Source organism: Neolamprologus brichardi, chromosome 3 (assembly GCF_056152115.1).
Source record: "Neolamprologus brichardi isolate AB-2024 chromosome 3, ASM5615211v1, whole genome shotgun sequence".
Lineage (NCBI taxonomy): Eukaryota > Metazoa > Chordata > Actinopteri > Cichliformes > Cichlidae > Neolamprologus > Neolamprologus brichardi.
In genome coordinates, this window is record NC_142106.1 from 4,869,571 (window position 1) to 4,893,630 (window position 24,060).

Below are 24,060 nucleotides of genomic sequence, written 5' to 3' on the forward strand. Positions count from 1 at the left end.
AATAAGTTTGATAAAAATACTGTTAGGATGCCTGGGTCGTTGACCCAGGGCTTTTGAGTTTATTATATTATTTATAATTTCTAGTCTTTGGTTTCTTTGTTAGAGTTCTGTCTTTTGGTTTATGTCTCTGTGTTATCCTTAGTTGCTGTCTCCCCTGTTGGCTATATCCCTGTGTCCAGTCAGTGTCTATGTCTGCCCTGGTCCCACGTCTCTGTTCCCTCTGTAGTGCCTGTCTGTGTCTGTAAGTTCAGTCTGTGTTATGTTTCCTGTTTTACTTTGAAAGTCCGTGTCTCATGTAAATGCGTCTGGTTGTGCTTCCTTTGTCTCGTTAGGCCTGATTTGCCCCAGCTGTGTTTCCCTCCTGTTACTCATTCCCTGATTGCTCCCTCTGTGTATTTAAGCCTTGTGTTTCTCTGTGTCTGTGTCGCGATCTATCCTCATTTTGCTGTGTGTTCTGTCTGTCCGTTTAAGTTTGTTTTGGCTACTCAGTTTTATTAGTTTTTTGAGTTTAGCAATTAAAGCTGTTTTGAGTTACTTTCTGTCTCCGGAGTCTGCACTTTGGGTCCACCATTCCTGCCTGCACACAGCGCAACCTGACAGAAGATCGCTAACATACTATGGACCCAGCAGACATTGAACTTCAGCAGCGACGCCGAGCAGCCTTTGCCCAGCTGGAGGAGGAACTCCGCTGGAAGCCATGGCTCACCCCTGACGTCGGGCGGATCTTCCATGGCACTCGGCTGGCTCCCGGCGGTCCCCGGAGCTGCCAGAAGTCTCCACCTGTTGCTCCGCTGGCACTCAAGATGCGGCCGCTTCAGTTGGGAGTCCTCCATGTGGCTTCAGGCGCTCACGCTCCAGCCTCCACGTCACCGTTCTGTGCGCCAGAGGCTCAGTTGCTCACGCCACCAGCTACCTCTGCCCAAAAGAAACGGCGCTCACATCGCCGTCATATGGACACGCCTGGTCCAGCCTCCGAGTCTTCGGCTTCGCCTGGTCCAGCCTCCGAGTCTTCGGCTTCGCCTGGTCCAGCCTCCGAGTCTTCGGCTTCGCCTGGTCCAGCCTCCGAGTCTTCGGCTTCGCCTGGTCCAGCCTCCGAGTCTTCGGCTTCGCCTGGTCCAGCCTCCGAGTCTTCGGCTTCGCCTGGTCCAGCCTCCGAGTCTTCGGCTTCGCCTGGTCCCTGAACTTTGTGTGAACTGTTTTTCCTGGCCGCCTGCGCCTGTTGTGAGCCTGTTTTTGTTCTGTTGCTTTCCGGGCTCCAGTGTTTGCACTTTTTGTTTTGGTGTTTGAGTTTGGGCTGTCTGGGAGCCAGCCCTTTAGGGGGGGTACTGTTAGGATGCCTGGGTCGTTGACCCAGGGTTTTTGAGTTCATTATATTATTTATCTTTTCTAGTCTTTGGTTTCTTTGTTAGAGTTCTGTCTTTTGGTTTATGTCTCTGTGTTATCCTTAGTTGCTGTCTCCCCTGTCGGCTATATCCCCGTGTCCAGTCAGTGTCTGTTTGCCCTGGTCCCACGTCTCTGTTCCCTCTGTAGTGCCTGTCTGTGTCTGTAAGTTCAGTCTGTGTTAGGTTTCCTGTTTTACTTTGAAAGTCCGTGTCTCATGTAAATGCGTCTGGTTTTGCTTCCTTTGTCTCATTAGGCCTGATTTGCCCCAGCTGTGTTTCCCTCCTGTTACTCATTCCCTGATTGCTCCCTCTGTGTATTTAAGCCTTGTGTTTCTCTGTGTCTGTGTCGCGATCTACCCTCATTTTGCTGTGTGTTCTGTCTGTCCGTGTAAGTTTATTTTGGATACTCAGTCTTGTTAGTTTTGTGTTTAGCAATTAAAGCTGTTGAGTTACTTTCTGTCTCCGGAGTCTGCATTTTGGGTCCACCATTCCTGCCTGCACACAGCGCAACCTGACAAATGCAGGACAATGATAATTAAGCTTTCTAACATTCACGCTCAAGATGCGACAGAGCAGCCAGCAATAAAACCGCCAACCTCCTGAGCTACAGCCACCTCGAATGTACTGGACAGGCAACTATAATAAACTGCTTATATTGCATATTGAATGTGGTTCTTGTTAAATGCATTGCTGTAATTATAGTGGTGTTTTGGGCACACACGTAACTCTACATGTATTACAGGAAAATTATTAATGATGATCCACAGAAGGTCTGACCAAAGTCTACCTCGGTTCTTTCTTGCTGGTTTTCAGTGGTAAAAACAGTATACGCATCTATTAAAGTCATTATCCAAATCGGTTTGCTCAGCATTAACCATTCTAGTTTTATTCATTTGATTTTTAACTTTGGAAAAAAAAAAACTTTTACATTTCTCCTATCCTGTCTTGTCTGTTGGGATTTTGGAGCTGAAAAAAAAAAGGTAATCCCAAGCAGGGCTAAAAACACAGAAAACAACACAGCAAATACAAAACACAAGGTAAAAAACAGCCCAAATGTCAGCTTTCTGTAGGGCTGCATCACACTCACTGATTCTCTCTCTTCTCTCAACCAAATTCAGAGGTAAGACTTTAGATTTGTTAAGCATTCCCATCCCTGAGGTTTGCAAATAATTGCAAATTGTCCAGCACCCTGAATAATGAAGGCAAACGGAAAGCAGAGACTCCATAATCCTTCTCCACTTGTTTCTACTAACAACTACGTCTGTTCCAAGAACCGCATCTGAGCTTATTTGCTTGTTTTGTTTTTATCTACTTCTGCTTAATTTTCCTAATGATTTGCATGTTGGTGAAGCAGAATAATCTTTGTAACCTTGTTTATGTTTCTTTAAGCATCAAGCCACGTCATTTATTGAATTCCTGGTTTTAAAGATGCATTGGTATGGTCACATGGCCAAAAATATCATTATATTTTGTTTTAGGAGGGACCACACTTCAAGAACGATGTTTTGTTTTATTGTCAAAAAACTCTTGAAACATGAGCATTATAAAATGCTTGTTGGTCAATATATCACAGTTAAATGTTAAATAAAAGTTTAATACTTTGGTGCCACTGTCCAACCCTTTAATGACTGTATAAACTCAGTAAACTCAGTAACCTGAGAAACCCCAAAACAAAGACTTCAACTGATCAAACACACACATCCACACATGTGCAATAACACTAAGTGCAATACTCTTTTTCTGACAAAGTATATTTTTACTCAGTTACATATAGAATTTGTATTCTACTTTTATCCTATTGTACATTTTATTCTATTTTATTCTACTGTATATAGTATTTTATTTTATTCTGTACCGTTTTGTACAGTATTTTATTCTTCTTGTATTCTATTTTTTGCTATATAACCTTTGCACTTTCCACTTCCTGCTGTGGCAAAACAAATTTCCCACCTGTGGGACAAATAAAGCTTATCTTATCTTATCTTATCTTATCTTATCTTAGAAGCTTAAGCATTCCCATCCCTGAGATTCACTGACAAACTCTACAGTGTCCTGAAGCATGGAGACAAATAACAAGCACAGACTCTACAATCCTACCCCACTTGATTCTACTAACAACTGCGCCTGTTCCTAGAACCACGCCTGAGCTAATTTCCTTTTTTTTTTTTTACTTATTAACAACTTGATTTTCCTAATGGTTTGCATGTTGGTGAAGCAGAATCATTTTAGCGTAACCTTGCTTGTGTTTCTTTGAGCATCGAGGCACTCCATTTACAGAATTCCTGGTTTTTAAAAAGCACAGGTATGGTCATATGCCCAAAAATACCACAATATTTAGTTGTGGGAGTGACAGCACTTCCAGAACTACATGTAGTTGTTTTTTGTAAATAAAAGTCTTTGAAACATGAGCTTATAAATGCCTTGAGACATGTTAAATAAAAGTTTAACACTTTGATACCACTGCAAAAACGTTTGATGACTGTATAGAAAACATCTGTTGCCTCACAGGTTCTGTAGAACATATCTGCAAGTCCACTTGCTACCTTTTTTAAAATTACAAATAGGACCACTTGAAGACATTTACATATACAGTATTCAGTTTGAAACATTAAATTGAAACATTTTCATGCTTAACAATTTTTCGTAAGATCTCCAATTAGAGAAGCTAAGGGGATAATCAATAAACAGGTCAGACCTCAGAACATACAATAATTGTTTAGATAAAAGTGTGTTTCTACAGAGAGGTCACTCCCTTCTGGTTTCCTCATTTGACAGTAAAATATATGAAAAGAACAAACAAAGACCTTGTTAAAAGTCAGCTTCAGTCAACAGAGAAAAGGATAAGCTGTCAGGTAAGATATGCATCATTAATTCTGAACTTATATTGTTGTATATGTTTATATTTTAAACGTTATTCTAAAACTTAAAAATGATGATTTAACCCATTATTTAAAGACACAATAGATTTGAAATATTAAAAAGTAGGGTAAAAAAAGGATATAGTTATTTTGGATACTAAGCAACTTATTAGACTGGAGATAAGAAACGTTACACGATAAAGATGGGTGATAGTACTTATTACGTAAATATTTAAAAAGTATTGAATATAATTATTTTGGATATGCATATAAACTATATACTTAGCGACTTATTAGACTGGAGATAAGAAACCTTAAATGATAAACGCCTTTGATGATAATTAGAGAACGAAAATAATCATGATCACTATATTTGTTATACAGAAGCAAAGAATGGAAGAAACATGTTTACTGCTCATCCTGCTGCTCTCAGGTCAGTAATATTAATATCTTAACATAGCCTATAAATACACTGAGTGTCATGAAACGATGTTCTCACAGATACAGGACTGAGAAGTAGACTTAACACGAATGACAGTGAACTATATACAGAGTTTATTTCTCTTTTACGAGAAAAACAAGACAACTTTGAAAATGAAAACAAAATTTAGGCTAGAGATAACTGGAGCTAATATGAAGGGGAGTGCCAAGAGAAGCCGAGATCGGGAGGTTGACATTGATGAAAATCAAATGCCTCTGCTTGGATGGGCCGATTCAGTTTATCCTTTTAGTGAGTATCTGCTTCTTCTTTAAACTGCAGCCAGATGCTGCTTCATTTATGGGTGTCAGTCATATTTATGTGTTTTTGCGATACTCTTCCTCACCGCTGTCTAACGTCTCACTCATTGACCGAGGGGTAGTGATGTGCAGAGCGATCCTGAAATATTGATACTGCCATTACCAGCAGTATCAATTCCCATATGAAAACATCAATATCCAATTTGATTAATCAGGTAAATACTGTGGCAACACAACAAACCTTGTTAAAAAAAAGTGAGGAACCGCCTCTCACACAATGGGAGTCGACTCTTCTGATTCACTATAAAGCATCGGCTTTTTTCTGTGTCGCACCAGCACTATGGTCTCGCAGTGGGAGCTAGGGCGCTGTCTCGCTGCCAACTAATCCCCCACCGTAGCGTCCTCTGGCATCCAGCTATTCCAACAGCAGCACAGCTCCCTCTGCCTCTCCACGCACTGGCCGTCGCATTCCCTCACCACGTACTGCACACCAACCTGCACCAACGCCGCCCTTCTGCATCTCCGCGCACGTTCCTTAAATCACCACCGGCTGTCACCTCTCAGCTGTGTCAAATTAGTAAACAGGAAGGCCGGAGTCTTCCCGGGACAATTTAACAGATATAACCAAAACATGTAATGCAAAAAAACTAATGAAACACTCCCCAGATAGCAAGGAAACATTGACTAAACATTGTTTCAATATCAGGTGCTTCTATTGAATCAACGTTGAAATCTGACGTTGACCCAACATCACTTTTGCACCCTTTTTTAATATTGAAACAACGTCAGGTTTTGATGTTGAATCAATGTTGAACTCTGATGTTGATTTTCCATCACTTTTGCACCCTTGGTTACTATTGAAACAATAGTCATGATTAAAAATCAGTACTTAACAGGTTTTTGTATTAATAAAAAAAATGCTGCAAATTACCAGCAATACTTAAACCTGCAAAAAAGACAATTGTATATGATCTACAAATAGGAAACCCATAATATGCTGGACATTGTCTTACAATCTGTCATGTCCATAATATTATCCCTATAAAATGAAGCATCTGGCATTATGTAATAAAAATGACAGACATCTCTGTATCAATTACAAAGTAATTTATTATATTTTTTAAAAAGTTTCTTTGTTACAAGTATTGGTTACAGGTCACTTATTTTTTTTAGTTTACTCGGGGATCAAACTGGATATCGGGCATCCTGCACCACCCATGTTTTCTGAAGGGTAGCGGAGACATTTCTGCACTGCTTGGGCGAAGGCAAACTCAGAAACCGCGTTTACCCCCACCCACTGAGTCAGGCCATCTAGGACACAAACAAACACAAAAGAAAAAAACAAAAACAAATTAGAGCTTAAATATGAATAATCTCTTGTCTATTGTCTTCAGCGGGGAGAAAGCATCTAAGCTACTAGGCTGATTAATATTAAAGTCACAAGACAGAAATCAGCAAACTGCTGCCTCACTTTGATTCTCAAAGAGCCATCAGCTAAAAAACTCAAAGCCTATAAAGATAAAATGAATAAACTAAACTATTTGCAGTGAAATGCATTTCTATTCCTATGTGTTGGATCTGCCAACGATAGCCTGCTGTTGTCTATTCAAGCAGAACATACAGGAGAAGGCCATTTTTAAGCAATTTCTAAAGTTCAGGGCTACTAAAGTCCCACAACCTTTAAGAACTTACTATTGCTTTATTTGCTTCCGGTCATTGCAGTTCATCTCATCTATGTTGTTAAATGGCTAATCCAGAGGCAATACCCTAGCATGAACAGGGTCAGTGCTGCAGGACTGACGGAAGGCTCTGAACTTCTCACGGAGGTCCCCGACTTCTCTGATCAGCTCTGTTATCATGATTATAAGTTTTTGGATGGCTGCATCTATTGAAAAGAACAATAACACAAAGAATACTGGCTTGTGATAAACTGGATAAGCATTGTGATGAGAAAAACAACTATATCCATAAGTGATGGCTTCACATTTTGCATTCAGGTTTAAGTAGTTCAATCTGTTAAAACTGTTTACAATTTTGCCTTTTACAAATGAAATCCTATGTAAAATGTCAAAGTACAACATTTTAGAACTTGCCTCAGACTTTCTGGAATCTAAAAAAGCAAAATATGATGATACTCAGCAGCATAAATTAGTGTTTTGAAGTTAGGATTACAATGAAATTATGATGCAGCTCATTGTTTCAAAGCATACCGTCGTTAGAGAAGCCACTGAACGCAGACCATTTGCTGGGGAGGTTGCATAGCTGTGTAGGTTGGCGAAAGGAGCCGGTAGATGGCCGGGGCATCATGATGGTTGCTAGTAGTGGGTTGGGGGGCAGACTGCAGAGTGGTGGAGCCTGTTTAGAAAAATGTTAAAAAAATTAAAGATTACATACAACTCGTCTGCAAAGGTTCCTGTTCTCAGACACACACACACACACAACATTACATTATTACCTGGTACTTTCACACATGGGTCCTGGGGAAAACTTTTATTTTGGAGGTTGCTCGTCATCAGAGTCTGTAACTGGTTAAAAGCCCCCTGCCTCCGCTGGAGGGTCCGAGGGACCGCTTCAGCCGCCTGTTCCCACTGGAGGGTCCGAGGGGCCCGTCCAGCCTCCTGCCTCTGCTGGAGGGTCCAAGGGGCCCGTCCAGCCTCCTGTTCCCGCTGGAGGGTCCGAGGGGCCCGTCCGGCGACCTGCCTCCGCTGCAGGGTCCGAGGGGCCCGTCCATCGACCTGCATCGCCTGCAGCGCCACCACCTGCGGCTCCCACGCCGTCCCCTGCAGCGCCGTCCTCGTCGGGTCCAGCCTCCGAGTCTTCGGCTTCGTCTGGTCCAGCCTCCGAGTCTTCGGCTTCGCCTGGTCCAGCCTCCGAGTCTTCGCCTTCGGTGTTGCCTGGTCCAGCCTCCGAGTCTTCACCTTCGGTGTCGCCTGGTCCAGCCTCCGAGTCTTCGCCTTCGGCGTCGCCTGGTCCTGCCTCGCTCCGTCTAGCTTCGTCTGCGCCTGAGGTCCCCATGCCGTCTGGTCCTGCTCGTCCTGCTCGTCCTGTCCGGCCTGCTTGTCCTGCACGTCCTATCCGGCCTGTTCGGCCGCGTTCCGGGCCGATGACTGGACATCATATCCGTCATGGACGGCCCCCTGAACTACGTCGCCGCCGGTGCCTCCCGCCCGGCCGGCCTCCTGACCTGCTCCGTCGCCGCCGGTGCCTCCCGCCTGCCTCCGGGCTGCCCCCCTGAACTGCCCGGGTTTGGACTGTTGTGCCGTCAGCCTCCGGGCCGGCCTCCTGAACCTTTTCGAGACTGGTACCTGGGCCTCTGCGCCTTTCGTGGGCTTTTTGTCTGTTTTCTTTTGGACTGTTGCTGGGCCGCGGTGCTGTTGTTTTGTTCTGTTTTGGGCTTTTGCTCCCTGTATTTCTTGTCTCTGGCTCCGTGTGTTTGTTTCATTTCGGTCCCTCCGTTCTGTTCCCCCGCCGCCCGCCCTGGTTGGGTTGTTTTTTGTTTTGGTGTTTCGGGTTGGGCTGTCTGGGAGCCAGCCCTTTAGGGGGGGATACTGTTAGGATGCCTGGGTCGTTGACCCAGGGTTTTTGAGTTTATTATATTATTTATAATTTCTAGTCTTTGGGTTTTCGTTAGAGTCATGTCTTATGGTTTGTCTCTGTGTAATCCTTGGTTGCTGTCTCCCCTGTCTGCTATATCCCCGTGTCCAGTCAGTGTCTTTGTCTGCCCTGGTCCCACATCTCTGCTCCCTCTGTTGTAGTGCCTGCATGTGAGTCTGTGTCTTTTGTTCAGTCTGTTTTGTGTTTCCTGTTTTACTTTGAAGGTCTCTGTCTTATCTCAGTGTGTTCAGTTTACGCTTCCTTGTCTCGTAGGTTCTGATTTGCCCCAGCTGTGTTTCCCTCCTGTTGTCCATTCCCTGATTGCTCCCTCTATGTATTTAAGCCCTGTGTTTCAGTTTGTCATTGTCGCGATCTACCCTTATCTAGCTGTGTGTTTTGTCTTCCCCTGTAAGTTATTTGGCTTCTTCCTTTTGTTCTGTTTGAGTTCAGCATTAAAGCTGTATTTAAGTTCACCTTTGATTTCCGTGAGTCTGCATTTTGGGTCCTTAATATCACCACCCCTGCGTGCACACAGCCTTCACATAACAAAAGTGTTCTGAGCTAGAGAAGAATAGATCCCAACCCATCAAAATGGGATCTTGAGGATTCACAGGCCAGTGTGCCAAAAATGTTGTAATACATGTATTATTAGATTTACTATATTAGTTGTACATGGCTGCACTACACATCCTTGTTGCAGTTTGACTACAGAGAAGAGAAAAATAAAATTTTAAAATATAACTGATTCACCAGCAGGACTTTCTTTTATGTGTTATCATCCCTCCATTTAGACTCAAAGAACTTTGATGTTTGAAGCCACACAGTGATGTGAAACTTCCCCCAAATGTGTTGAACCAAATGTTACACAAACTAAAAGGAGAGAAATCTTTGTAAAATGTAACATGTAGAATTAAAATACCAGAAAATTCTACTTTAGTATTATTAAAAATATATATATATATTTAGACTTTGTTACTTCTAACCTCTGGATAGCCTCCATATAGTGTGACTATTTCAATAGTTAAAAAAAATTGTATTTTCAGTTATTCATCTAACGGCCCACCTTCAACAATAACAACTTTTCATTTTTTCTCAGGAGGACTTTCCACTCCTCCTCCCCACTCCAGAGAATACCACTTTGTGAACCAGCTGATGACCTGGACTGAAGCTCAGAGTTACTGCAGAGAACACTTCACTGACTTGGTCACCATCTACAACAGCAACATCAACCAACTTCTATTCTCAATGTCACCAAGGATTAGTAGTGGGGCTTGGATAGGGCTTTATAGTGATCGTTACAGCTGGAAGTGGTCCATGGAGGGAAAACTTTTTTATGTTGGCAGTACACATGAATTTTTGATCTGGGCTAACGGCCAACCAGACTGTGTAAAAGCAAAGGAATACTGTGTGGCTCTTCAGGGACAAACACAGATGGATGATAGACACTGTGGAGCTTCTTACCCTTTCCTGTGTTACAACGGTAGGAAAAAACATTTGTTGGGATAGTTTCCCTACAATTTTATGAGCTTCATAGTCTGTGTGTTTCAAAATTAATCCTTTTTTGAACCTTTTACAGCCAGCAGTACAAGTTACATCTTAGTGATGGAGAGCCGCTCCTGGTCAGCGGCTCAGTCGTACTGCAGGACATACCACACAGACCTGACCAGTATAAGAAGCAAAGAGGAGAAATCCAACATCACGCTCACTTTGAATGGATCAGGGGTTCAGTATGTGTGGATTGGCCTCTACAGGGATCCCTGGGCCTCCTGGTCTGACAACACAACCTCCACATTTACTAACTGGATCTCTGGTCAGCCTGATAACCCAAATTCAGTTGAGTACTGTGGAACAATGAATTTAATGTCAGGGAAATGGGATGATGGCAACTGTGGCAGCAAAATCTCTTTTTTCTGTTTCACAGGTGAGGTCCAGAATGCAAACACTGTAAGATCCTGTCATCGTGTAAAGCACTAATGTTTGTGTTTTTATATGTGGTTCATTTTTAGCAGTGACAAAGCAAACAGTGGTGAAAATGAAGCTTCGGTCAGAGGCCGACATGCACAGCACAGAGATCCAGCAGCAGGTTTCACAGCAGGTCAGCAGTTCAGTCACAAACACAAACTTGACACAAGTTCAAACTATGCTTCATGTTTTTCATCATCTGCACATTTTGTCCAGCTGTCAGGCCTCATGCTGTCAGAAGGACTGACAGACTTCAGGATTCGTTGGAGGAAAGTCCAGAGTTACCATGACGACCATAAAGTCTGACTGGACTGAACTACTTCATGTGTGAAGTTAATAACATGCTGTGCTGAGCTGTCTCATCCTTTAAATCTTTCAATATTTCAGAGTGTAAAGTTCCACCAACAGCTCATTTGTTCAGCTGCAGTTGTAGTTTGGTAGAAATTCTTTAATCAGAGGTCCACTCACTAGTTTTCCTGATAGGCTCTAGTCTCTTGTTTTGTTTTGCGGCATCTCTTTCAACACTTTAGACACTGTTCTTCTGTGGACATCACTGCACAGGCTTTGTCTTTGTGCAGTTTATTAGGATCCATAGTTCTGTTTCATCTGACAGTAACCTCTGCTGACTTACACAAATGATGGAGAAGAAAGTGAGGAGACTCAGAGATCTGCTTGAGGAGGTCAGGGTGGACAAGAAAACATTGTACTGTTTATGTCCTGTTTCTACTTCTACTGTTTGAAAACTGTAACAGCCATGAATTCAGTTCAATTCAATTCAATTCAATTTTACTTATATAGCACCAAAATAAGTCACCTCAACGTGCTTTATATTGTAAGGTAGACCCTACAATAATAAATTCAGAGAAAAAACAATAACAATCATATGACCCCTTATGAGCAAGCACTTTGGCGACAGTGGGAAGGACAAACTCCCTTTTAACAGGAAGAAACCTTTGGTAGAACCAGGCTCAGGGAGGGGCGGGGCCATCTGCTGCCACCGTTTGGGGTGAGAGAAGGAAAACAGGATAAAGACATGCTGTGGAAGAGAGACAGAGATTAAACAACTGATTGAACAATTAACAGCTATCAATGAGACCATAACAGTCCCAAACCTTACCTGATATAAATGTGGATCATCGTTTTCAATGGAGTGCAGTTGCAAAGCATGCTGGATGTCCTCGTATCTGACACTTTAATTTGACTGTCACTTTGGAGGCACAGACAAAGTCACAGTCACTCTAGTAAGAACTGCAGGTGGTGGGTAAAGTTTGTGCTGGTGTTGCCATAGTTACTGTTGTGATCTTAGTTTTGACTTGTATTTTCACCTGTGTTGACATGTTTGTCTACTTTTTGTTTTTGTAGCTTTCAGCTTTCTTCGTGATATATTTGAAAGGGTTTTAATGTTTTCTGTGGTTTCATTCATGTTTTTGTGTGTTACAAATAATACACAGCTATTTGGGTTGAAAACGATAAATCCATGTAGGTAGGTATAGAAAAAGTAATACAAAATGAGAGAGATATATTAAAATAGTAAGTAAACAGAATGGTTTAACCATTATTTATTGCCTTTTATAGATTAATTTCTTATTTATTAATATAATTTGACTTGAACAAATTTATATTTCGCAAATATTGACATCTTTGTTTGTTTCATTAGCTTAGCTGGAGTGAACTTAATTTGTGGTGTCGGTAATTTGATTGTACTTTTCTGTTAATAAATGAATGAGTCATTTGTGTGTTTTGACACTGAGTGATAAATCAGGTGAAATTGCTACAAATCCATGAAAGTAAAGCTAGTTTGACACTGAAGTTTTTCTGTTTCTTTTGTTTTTTATCCATCTGTGTAAGTTTGAGGTCCATGTCAAAATCAAAGGCATTCATATGTAAAGGACCTTAAGTTATCTTTTCGTTATGAGTCATGGGTGTTGCGCTTATGCTTTATAGTAGAGTTTTGTTTAATAGATCACTTTTCACCAATGGTACTAAAAGTTCCAATCTCAGCGTCCCTGCTCAGACATGATTTACTTATTTATACCCAGGAGAAAGACCTGTGTGTAATTAGCTAAATTGTACTGCTTGTTAAGTTACTTGGATGTTACTCTGTAAAATAATCTGTAACACGCTGTCTCATAATAAAAACCTGAGGCTACAGCCCTACACACCAACAAATCCCTCTCCTAATGAGGACACGTGATCTTTCTCTGTTAGGTATGAACACAAAGCAAAGAAGGTGTGGCTGGAGTGCATCCCAGCTACCATGGGGCGAGATGCATGGTACACGCTGGAAAGGGCGCCATCCTGTCATTGGTTTAACACAGGGGTGTCAAACTCCAGTTCTCGGGGGCCAGTGTCCTGCAGGTTTTAGATAACACCCTGGGTCAACACACCTGAATCAAATGATTAGTTCATTCCCAGGGTTCTGGAAAACTCCAAGACATCTTGAGGCGGTTATTTACCTTTAAATCAGTTGTGTTGTATCAAGGACACATCTAAAACCTGCAGGACACCGGCCCTCGAGGCCTAGAGTTCGACACCGGTGGTTTAAAACATAAAGATGAATAACTATTCACACCTATGGGCAATTTAGAATGACCAATTAACCTAACCCCAGGTTTTAGGTTTAGAAAAGAACCGGTTCTGTTCCCTGTGTAATAACATAACTTAACTGGAATTAATTTAAAACACGCCTTCATTTCTTTTGCTTTAATGTCCCATGCGGCGATCCGTAGGATATGAGCGCCCCACGTGACCGTTTACAGCAAACCTCAGCAGAGTAGAGACAGCGGGAGAAGAGTTGCGCGTGCGCAGACGTGGCTGCCGTCCTATGAAGCAGACCGAGCTCACACAAAGTGTCGCTGCTGTTCCTGTCGATCAAACACCAATAAAACAGCGTCGCTGCCGCTTCTATCGACCCGCCGCAGCTGACGCAGCCATGTGTTCAGCGGAGTCTCTGAGAGAGTTCATACAGGAGAGGCTGACTGCTGTTTGTCAACAAATCTTCTGCGAGGTTCAGAAAACCATCGTCCAGTATGAGGAGGAGATCCAGCGTCAGCGCAGACTGCTGGATATCAGCCGGAGACCCGACACACACTCACACGGCTCAGGTACGGACGTGTGCTGAGCTCAGGTTCCTCTCTGTTGATGAAAACACGAAAGCTCGTCAGCGTCTCCGGGATTTCTCTGATGTTAGCTGGGAGCAGAAAGCTGTTACCTTGGTGATTCATTTAATTTCGGAGTCAAATTTGTGTAAAGTGTCAGACACTGGGCGTCAGCTAAAGACTGCAGTCAGGTGTGTTTGGCTGTCTTTCACAGTCGTACTGAAACAATCAGTGCAGTTTGAGTTCATCTGTGAGATTATTGTTTAGCAGGAGTAAAACCCTGAAAAGAAATAAACGCCTTGATGCTGATAAAGCAGCGAGTTTAAGGCCAGCATGTAGTTCAGGCGTTTAAGTCTTGAGCTGCCCCTGATTTCCTCATATGTTGCTAAACATAAATAAAATATGTGACCTGAGGGAGGTACCTATTTCAATAGGATGGAGCTGCAGCGTATATGCAGCTGTAAGTATATAGTCAGTTCCCCCAACTGGGCAAAACACTATAAAAAGGAAAATCTTCATTGCTGTCTCCACCCAAGCTCACCACCACAGTGCATGCAAAAGTGGCAAGAAAAAGATGAGTTTCCGTGCAGCGCCTTCGCTGTCTGCAACGATATATTAAAAAAATAAAAGTAAATAGTACACACATTGATGCCTACTGATATAATGAAGAAAAACAACAAACAAATAAACAAAACAACATTGACAGCCACAGCTGTCACAATAATCTTCAGCTCTTCGCTGTTGAGTTAAACCAGTCTAAAACTAATTAAAACAAACACTGGTGTTTCGGGACCTCAGCCTGCAGCCAAAAATCCACCCAGGCAAAGCAAAGCAGCATCTTGGCAATCTGTAAATGAAAACAGGACATCACTTACACTGAACAGTTCACCACAGCAGGAATATCCCTGTTCACAAGTTAGGGTCACACCCTAATAAGTATCGGCAAGTGGTGGCGGAGTCCACTACACATTTCTCGGCAGGAATAAAACAGTGTTTCCTTCTACAAGAGTAAAAATGACTTTAAGCCTCTGCCAAACTACAGAAACTCAAGTGGGACATGTTCTGTTGCCTAAAAGGGGAAAACCACCGACAAAGGTCAGGTCTCACCTGTCACATATAAAAAGAAGAATTTGAAGCAGCTATTCCAGAGAGTTTAGACTTTCAGTCATTTTTTTTCTGCTTTTGTGGAATCCAATTAAGAATAATTAAAGAGACTAAAACACCAAATAATTTTTAATGATTTCATTATTACTATATTGTAATTTATATTTTTGATGGCACAGCAGGGTAAAATGCCTGTGCCTGTAAATTCAGCCTACAGTGTTGTTAAAAAGTCTTTACCCCCCTTCCTGATTTCAGAGACTGCGTCTTCTTCTTTTGGCGTTTACTGGGCAGCTGGCATCCTTGTTGATGCATTGCTGCATCTTCTATTTCAGTCCATTATTACACTCTTAAATCTTACTTCTCATTCCTTCGTCTTTCAGGATCTTGCCAAGCTTGAAACGACCCGTTAACGACCTATTAAATTAGTCATAGACGATTTTGATAGTCGAGGTAATCGTGACTAGTCTACTAATGGTGGCAGCCTTATTAGTTAAAGCAAAAATGAGTGAATGTGGCATGTTATTTGTTTTTATTAAGGAGTTGTTTCATCATCTTTTTCTCTATTTCTCTCTTCAGAATTCCAACAGCTTCATGTTTGTGGGAAAGAGGAGGTTCTGACAGAACAGCAGGTCTTTAACCAGGAGATGATCTCCAGTGTGGACCAGGAGGATCCAGAGCCTCCACAGATAAGAGAGAGACAGGAGGAGGAGCCCTGCAGCAGTCAGGATGGAGAGCAGCTGGGAGTGAAGCAGGAGGCTGACGGCGTCAGAACTGATGATGAGTGGCTCAAACTGCTGGCGACCACCTGGAAACCCGAGATAAAGCTTCACAGAATAGGTTTGTAAAACTGGGATGATTCACAGGAAGAAATAAAGGTCAGAACTTTAATAAGCAGCAAGAATGAAAATTTGACACTGAACCTACATTGTCTAAGTCTAAGAAGATGATGAAGTCTGAAAACCAATTACGCTGCTTCAGTAACAGAGTTGATTGAGATATTAATTGTTCTTAAAAATCGTTGAAAGCACAGAGATAAGATATTTCTTTGGAACAGAGATGGGAACAGGTGATTGTTTTGTAAGCCTCAAATCTTTATCCTCAGCTCTGAAGTGAAGTCCCAAGTCTGAAACTAAGAATTTCAAGTCCTGTTTAGTCTTTTTTTTTTTTTTTTTTAATAATGTTGCAAATATATGTTAGATTTAAATAACAGACCATGTGTTCTTTTAAAGATCTGTATTTTTGGGGTAAAATATAAAGTTTTCAAGTAAATAGGTTCAAGTCATTGGTGTAGAGGTCAAGTTACAAGTCTGAGAACATTTTTTTCAAGTTAATTTTACTTTTTGTCACACATTTTGCCACACTTACATGTTTCAGATCGTCAAACAAATTTTAATATTAGATATTAAAATTAACAGTGAACTTACAAAACTGTAAGTGAACATTGATTAAGGGAGAGAAGTTATCCAAGCCTGCCTGGTTCTGTGTGAAAAGGAATAGCCCACTTATTAAATGATAAGTTAATCACATCTTTTTGAAAGCTGAGTCCAGTTTCACTAAATAAGCTCATGAAAAATGAATAGCAAACTTGCTGAATCAGGAAGTCACTTAAATAGAACCTTTCTAGAACCAAAACACCAACACATCGTACTACGAGATGTCTGTGTAGGTTCTCAATCATCCAGGTTATCGCAGTCTTTGCTGCTTCGGGACTTGTGATAAATTGAGTCATGAATTCTGCTGTGTACAAAAACGACCCAAAGGAGGATGTTCAGCCATCTATTAGAGACGTTCAAGCTGAACAGCACTTCGATTCTGCTGCAGGACAATGATCCAAAACACACCAGCAAGTCCACCTTAAGAAAAACAAAATGACGATTTTGTACTGGACTAGAAAAAGTTCTGACCTGAATCCGATTATTTTAGGTTTTGATTTTTCACCTTAAAAAGACAGTTCATACTAAAAACCAGCCAGTCTGGTTGAATTGCAAGAATTCTGCAAAAATCAGTGGGTCAGATTCTCACTATGTAGAGACCTGTTAATCGGTCAGATCAGAATATATTTTCTCAGGTGTTTGTTGTTTTATATAAAAAATAATTGTTTTCATTTTTCTCTTCAGACCTTCAACAACTAAATGTCTGTGAGGAAGAGGTGGAGAAGGAGGAGCCACTCACAAACCAGCCAATCTATAGCGAGGAGAGGAGCTCCATTGTGGACCAGGAGGACCCAGACCCTCCACAGATTAATGAGGAACAGGAGGATCTCTGCAGCAGTCAGAAGGGAGAGCAGCTGGGAGTGAAGCTGGAGGCTGATACCTTTACAGTGACTCCTGATTATGAGGAAAGTGACCACAGTGAAGCAGAACCAAACAGTGAGCAAATCTCTCACAGCTCTGCTGAAGCAGAGAGCCGAGATCAAGAAGAAAGTCAGCATGTGGACTCAGGGTCACCTGAGAATGCAGAGGTGAAGACAATCAGACGTCGCAAAAAGAAAAGTGACAGTAATAAAGTCGAAAATCCTGCTCTGTCAGAAAGTCGGGGTCAAAGTGGGGCAAGAAAAAAGACTGAACAATGTGACATCTGTGGGAAAAGTTTTCAGTTTAAATCACGCCTGATTGCACACGTGAGACGTCACACAGGTGAGAAACCGCATTCTTGTAGCACCTGTGGAAAGGCATTTCTGGTTAAATCCCAACTCAATATACATATGAGACGTCACACAGGTGAGAAACCATATTCTTGTAGCACCTGTGATAAAACGTTTCTCCTTAGATCCCTGCTGAATGCTCATGTAAGAGTTCACACAGGTGAGAAGCCATTTTTGTGTAGCGCCTGTGGGAAAGCGTTCGCTTCCAACTCACAATTGACCTCTCACACAAGAGTTCACACAGGTGAGAAGCCATATTCCTGTAGCACCTGTGGTAAAACCTTTAACTGTACAACCTACCTGAACAAACATGTCAGAGTTCACACAGGTGAGAAACCCTATCCTTGTAGCACCTGTGGGAAACAATTTAGTCAATGGATACACATGAATCGCCACATGAGGCGTCACACAGGTGAGAAGCCATATAGCTGCAGCACTTGTGGGAAAAGATTCCCTTACAAATCAGGATTAAAAGTTCACATGAATACACACAGGTGACACGGTTATGTGAAGGCTGCAGAATCTGTGGGAAAAGATTTTGTTAATGAGACACGTGATAATTTATGTTGCCTAAAAGTGTTATATTTAGAAAATGTGGGACAGAGTCATAGCAGTGTGTTGGTGGTAGAGCTCACACTGACCAGGAGTCAAACCATTACAACACCTCAGTGAAAAGATGACCAATATTCAAATTAGCATTTTCTGTCCAGAGTATTAAAAACTCTCAGCATTGTTTATTCAGTTCATTACATTATTCTTCTAATTGTATCAGAGAAACCCTGATGTTACATTTAATGATGGTTAAAATTCAGTGTGCTCCTTTTCTTCGAGATCATTGTTCTGATCTGTTCTGATCATTGTTCTTTGAGATCACAGTACTGTTGTTTATTAATGCATGTTAAATTTGAAATGTAATGATTTCATTCATTACATTTTTTGAAATAATCAGTAACAAACAAAAGCAGCATGAGAGAGCGTTCTGTCTTTTTTCAGTTTTTCTTTGTACATTTTTATAAGAAAACAAAAAAAAAATTACATTTAGAGAACATGCTCCAGAAAAGTCATTCAATTTGTGTTTGGTTGTTTATTTGTGTGTTGTAACAATGCTTTTTGACAATAAATCCTATACCATTGCAAAGCCTATTTATTTCTCTTTAAATGGAAGCACATTTATAAGGAAAATTTTATTCATGGGTTGAGCAGCAGAGTTAAGGATGTAGATTGCATCCACGACAAACAGCTTATTCTGCTATTGTGTCATAATTTTTAGCTTCCAGAAGACCAGGTGATGACATCAGGTGCCTGATCGGCTCCTGACTAGCAGAATCTGTTATAACAGTTAGACAGATCTAGCAACTTCAACCTGTTATGACACAAAACCAAGTTTCAGCATTATTTGGAGTGAGACAAAGTACTTTTTGTGCTTAGTTGATTTATTTCAGCAAGAAACATAAATTAATCAACTTGTACAGATACAGCAAGAAGGAATCCTCACCGATTACCGGCTGATGGGCCACCGTAATGATATCCCCGTCTATGACATGGAAGATGCAAGAAGGACTAATGATGACGCTAAGAAAAAACAGTGGTAATGTCTTGTGTATTCAGCAGGGGGAGCAGTGTTGACATTCATTTACATGCGTGCGACATTATTTATTTATAATTGTTACATTTGTTCAGGAATCTCATTCTGACAGAATCATAACATTTAGACTATTGAAACCTCACAACAACAGTCACCTCGTAGCACTTTACATTGTAAGGCAAAGACCCTAAAATAAAACAGAGAAAGACCTTAAGAATCAGATGACCTGTTATGAAGAAGTGTGGGGAGGAAAAACTCTCTTTTAACAGAAAGAAACATCGAGCAGAACCAGGCTCGGGGCAAGGCGGCCATCCTCAATCGTATCAGGATAAACACACGCCATAGAAGAGAGCCAGCGATGAATAATAACTAATGATTAAATGCATAGAGATTCATAACCACATAGTGGGTGAATAGCGCTCAGCACATCATGGGAATCCCCCACCAGCCTGCGCCTATTGAGGCATAACTAAAGGAGGATTCAGGCTCAGGAGCAGTTATGTACAGCTACTTTTAATACTACTGATATTTATTTAGACTCTTTATCTCTGATTGATCTTTCTGAGTTAACTTCAATAATTACTTCCTCCAAATCATCAACGTGTCTTTTAAGGCCCAAGGCTGCTTAAAGAAGTTGTAACATTAATCAATGATTCAGTTCTACATATGATGAATCTGTCCCTGTTACTGGACTCACATGTCCTCAGCCAGAATCTCTGAACAGGTCTGCAGAACCAGATGGCATCCCTACAGTTCACAGCACAGTGTGTGTGCCCTGCAGTGAGTTTGTATGTTTGAGTGTTTGGAACATCCTTTGTCCAGTCCCCAAACCTTTGACTCAGACAACTGATCAGAGGTTCGCACAAACTTTATTCAACCCCCCCATTGTGCTCCAGTCAAATTTGATTGATTTAAAGGTTTTATCTCTGAAATAACTCTCTGGATAACTGTTTTTGTCATGTAATTGGATTGCACTGTCAGGCCTCAACCCTGACCTGAACAACTTGAGTGTTTCACCTGAAGGCTAAGCTTCTGCTTGTCTAGCTCTTAGGGTCACTGACGCACACAACTGACCACATAAAGCTGGAACTCTCTTAGGGGAAAAACTGAAAAATGAAACAACAAAAAAATAAAATAAAATATTGCTCATCAGATTATAACAGCTAAAAACATGAAATTTGCATTAATTGGATGACCTATATCAAATATATTTGAAGACAACAATAACACCTCTCACTATTTTGTTATGAAAGAGGCAATGTGGCAAAATGTTGTAATAAAACCATTACAACAACTAACATCTGAGTAGAAAACTTTAACTGTAAAAAAACATATTTAACAAATTATTTTCATAACTTTTCTTAATGCATGCTCAATCACCCAGGTAAGTAAAACCCCAAAAGTCTTGATCAAAGACCACTGATCAATAGTTTTTGATTGATGGCTGTGACAATTTGAATATTAATGTTCACAAAGCTGAGGTTACAGCCTATTGTTAGTCTGTGGGCGGGTTTTAGTTATTGTGCAAATGTGCAGGGTGGGCCATTTATATGGATACACCGTAATAAAATTGGAATAGTTGGTGATATTAAAGTCCTGTTTGTGGCACATTAGTGTATGTGAGGGGGCAAACTCCTCACATATAATAATGTGAGGAGTTTGCCTCCTCCAAGCACACCATTGTTTTTCTTGTGACATTACCAATAAGTTTGATGTGTCACATGGCCCTCTTCCTATTGAAAAAACAAAAGTTGTATCCAAGATGGCCGACTTCTAAATGGCCACCATGGTCACCACCAATCTTGAGGAGTTTGCCCCCTCACATATACTAATGTGCCACAAATAGGACTTTAATATCACCAACCGTTCCCATTTTATTACGGTGTATCCATATAAATGGCCCACCCTGTATATTTGCACAATAACTAAAAGTTAAATGCGAGGGCAAAATACAGTCTATTGTTAGTCTGTGGGCGGGTTTTAGTTATTGTGCAAATATACTGTTTATAAGATTTGGGGAAACCTCCAGTCAGTTGATACTGAAGAAGTCACTTGGATGAGTGACGAAACATTTCTCTGACTGAAACGCTAGGTCCAGTTGAACACATCCAACCTTTTTGTAATTTTCTGAACTGAATGACTGAGTTTATATCGAGGTATTCTTCTGTTTAAATTACACATGATTCACGATGAAATGCTTTGCTTACTTTGCAACAAAAACAACACTATCAAAGAGGCTATTCATACAATGAATTATATAAATGTAGTTTGTTCATGCCTCTATATTGTAAATTATCCACCAAAGCAGAAAAAAGCAACATCATGTTTTCATGCTCCTGCAGCACATTAATGCTAAACATTCTCAAACAGCTGATTTCATGCACTGACCTGTGCAGGTGAAATGAGATAAACGCTGTTAATCAATAACTTTTGCAGCTTCTGGCAGTCTGAACTTTGGAATGAAGCACACTCCAAGTTGTAAGGGCTGTAACAACAACACTGGAATCACACTCACTTTTGGTCCAAACTAGCAGCTTCCTCTGAGTGAGTCCAGCTACAGGAGAGAAAAGTGGAAAACTCCAACACTGCTGCTTCAAGCTGCTGATGCTCCACACACTGAATGTGAGTTTGAGCAAAAACACGACTCAAAGGAAGTTTCAGTGAAGGTCATAGAGGAGGGAGGGGAGCCAGGACTGACTGTACTTCCTGTCTGCTGTTTTCAGCTTCACAGACTCAATGGCTTCCAGATCAAAGGAGGATCTCTGCTGTCCGATCTGTCAGGAGGTCTTCAGAGAGCAGAGCACAGTGCCAGTGTGTCACATCTGCAGAGGCTCAGAAAAACACACCAATCACAGATTCAGACCCATCGATGAAGCTGCACAACAACACAAGAAGGAACTTCAGGAAACTCTGGAGCCCTTAAAGAAGAAGTTAAAGGTTTGCAAACGAGTTCAAGTGAAGTTTGATCAAACAGCAGAACACATTAAGGTCCAGGCCCGACACACAGAGAGGCAGATTAAGGAGCAGTTTAAGAAGCTTCACCAGTTTCTAGCAGAGGAAGAGGAGGCCAGGCTGGCTGCACTGAGGGAGGAAGAGGAGCAGAAGAGTGGGATGATGAAGGAGAAGATGGAGGCTCTGAGCAGAGAGATAGCAGCTCTTTCAGACACAGTCAGAGCCACAGAGGAGGAGCTGAGAGCTGAAGACGTCTCATTCCTGCACAACTACAAGGCTGCAGTGGAAAGAGTCCAGCGCTGCCCCCTGCTGGATGATCCACAGCTGCCCTCAGGAGCTCTGATAGACCAGGCCAAACACCTGGGCAACCTGACCTTCAACATCTGGAACAACATGAAGGACATGGTCTCCTACACTCCTCTCATTCTGGACCCAAACACTGCTCATTCAAAGCTCATCCTGTCTGAAGATCTGACCAGTGTGAGACGAGGAGGAGAGAGGCAGCAGCTTCCTGATAATCCAGAGAGGTTTGACTATTACAGCTCTGTCCTGGGCTCTGAGGGCTTTAACTCAGGGACTCACAGCTGGGATGTTGAAGTTGGAGACAGTACATGGTGGGGACTGGGTGTGTTAGCAGAGTCTGTGCAGAGGAAGGGAAGCATACTGTCTGGATTATGGATAATATGGTTTGAGGAAGATAAATACTCAGCATGGTCTCCATTAGCAGGATCCACTGCTCTCGCAGCACAGAAGCTCCAGAGGATCAGAGTGAATCTGGACTGGAACAGAGGAAAGCTGTCGTTTTCTGATCCTGATACTAACACACACATACACACCTTCACACACACTTTCACTCACAGGATGTTTCCATTCATTAGCACTGATGATGAAGTGAAGGTGTTGCCGTTGAAGGTGTCAGTGTCAGTGGAGCAGATGAGTTGAGGATAATGATATTTCTGTTTTTCCTCTTTTTTCCTTTTAAAAATCCAGTTCTGTCTGGCAGCCTTTGCAATCCGAATTATGATCTGAATGCACTGTTGTGCCAAACACATTTTGCTTTTCCAAATCAGCTCTGTATATTCTCTATGGGCTCCCCTTGTTTAAGGTTTAACTGTTTATTTCGTCTATGCATGCTATTTTGGTTATTACAATATATGTTGTATAGAGTATGATCCTGTCTACGGCAGCGCAAGAAGGAAAACGGGAAGAGGCCCTAGATGGGCACCTATGCCCAAAGGGTGACAGCCCCAGAGGGCCAGTCGATGAGCAGCAGATCCCACTATAGGTGAGAGCCGAGACCAGGGTCCCAGGGCTCCATGTGCTGAAGAACTGGCCAGTACACAAGACAGTTAACTCCTGACATGGAAGAGCTCAAAGCCACCCCTGGCCACCAAGGAAGCCGGTGACCTACCACGCCACAATGTCCAACCACCGGCCCTGGAACCAACAAGTAAAAATGCCCAAGGTGAAGCGGTCAAAAGTCTGGCTGTACTTCACAGCAAAAGATGCAAACTCAGCAACCAGCAACAAGTGCTTTAAGGTGATACTGTGCAAAGGAGGTAACACCTCAAATCTGATGACGAACCTGGCGATGTATAGTGTCTTTTTTTTTTAAAGCCGAGAAATGCACGGTATTTGATAGCTTGCTGCGAGACCTCACACCGAGCACATCTACTGCGGGTGTGGTGCCTGTTATCGGACCCGGAGTTTGCAACATCCCCCAAAAACCCGAAGAGGAGAGTCCTGGCTCCTAGCCCTGTCAGTGTAGCAGAAATGATGAGGATGATGATGGCACCAGCAGCCGTTCTTCTCTGGGCGAGTAGCTTAATGTTGTTCGTGTGTAATTTACGTTGAGTAGGCTAACCACGTTATTAAATTAATGCACGTAAGGTAAACTGGCAAACAACGTTGTAGTTACATGCAGCTGTCTTCTTGTTTGATGGCAGATACTCCCTTCACCCTGGTCCAAAAGGCTAAAATGACCAAAGAAAAAGTGGAAAAAAGCTAAACATGAGACATTTTTGGACAAAGTTAGTGTTTTTTCCATTGATTAAGCACTGCTTCCAGCCAAGAGTGATACCATATGTGCCCTATAGCTGCAGAAAAGGCTAACATTGTTTCTTTTTACAAAAACACAGCTAAA

At 41.9% G+C, this 24,060-nt stretch overlaps 2 protein-coding genes across 2 annotated transcripts; both read left to right on the forward strand.

Annotated features, from left to right (window-relative positions):
* Positions 1-4,600: 4,600 nt before the first annotated feature.
* On the forward strand, positions 4,601-10,781 carry LOC148103222 (putative C-type lectin domain family 20 member A). Its single transcript, XM_087831340.1, has 4 exons — positions 4,601-4,673; positions 9,669-10,052; positions 10,149-10,493; positions 10,579-10,781. Exons 1-4 carry the CDS (start codon positions 4,601-4,603, stop codon positions 10,779-10,781), a joined length of 1,005 nt encoding a protein of 334 aa, XP_087687466.1.
* A 2,545-nt stretch (positions 10,782-13,326) lies between these two features.
* LOC148103223 (uncharacterized) lies at positions 13,327-18,505 on the forward strand. Its single transcript, XM_087831324.1, has 3 exons — positions 13,327-13,638; positions 15,313-15,573; positions 16,854-18,505. The coding sequence occupies exons 1-3, from the start codon at positions 13,359-13,361 to the stop codon at positions 17,876-17,878; spliced, it is 1,566 nt and encodes a 521-aa protein (XP_087687450.1). The 5' UTR covers positions 13,327-13,358; the 3' UTR covers positions 17,879-18,505.
* The last annotated feature ends 5,555 nt before the right edge of the window (positions 18,506-24,060 follow it).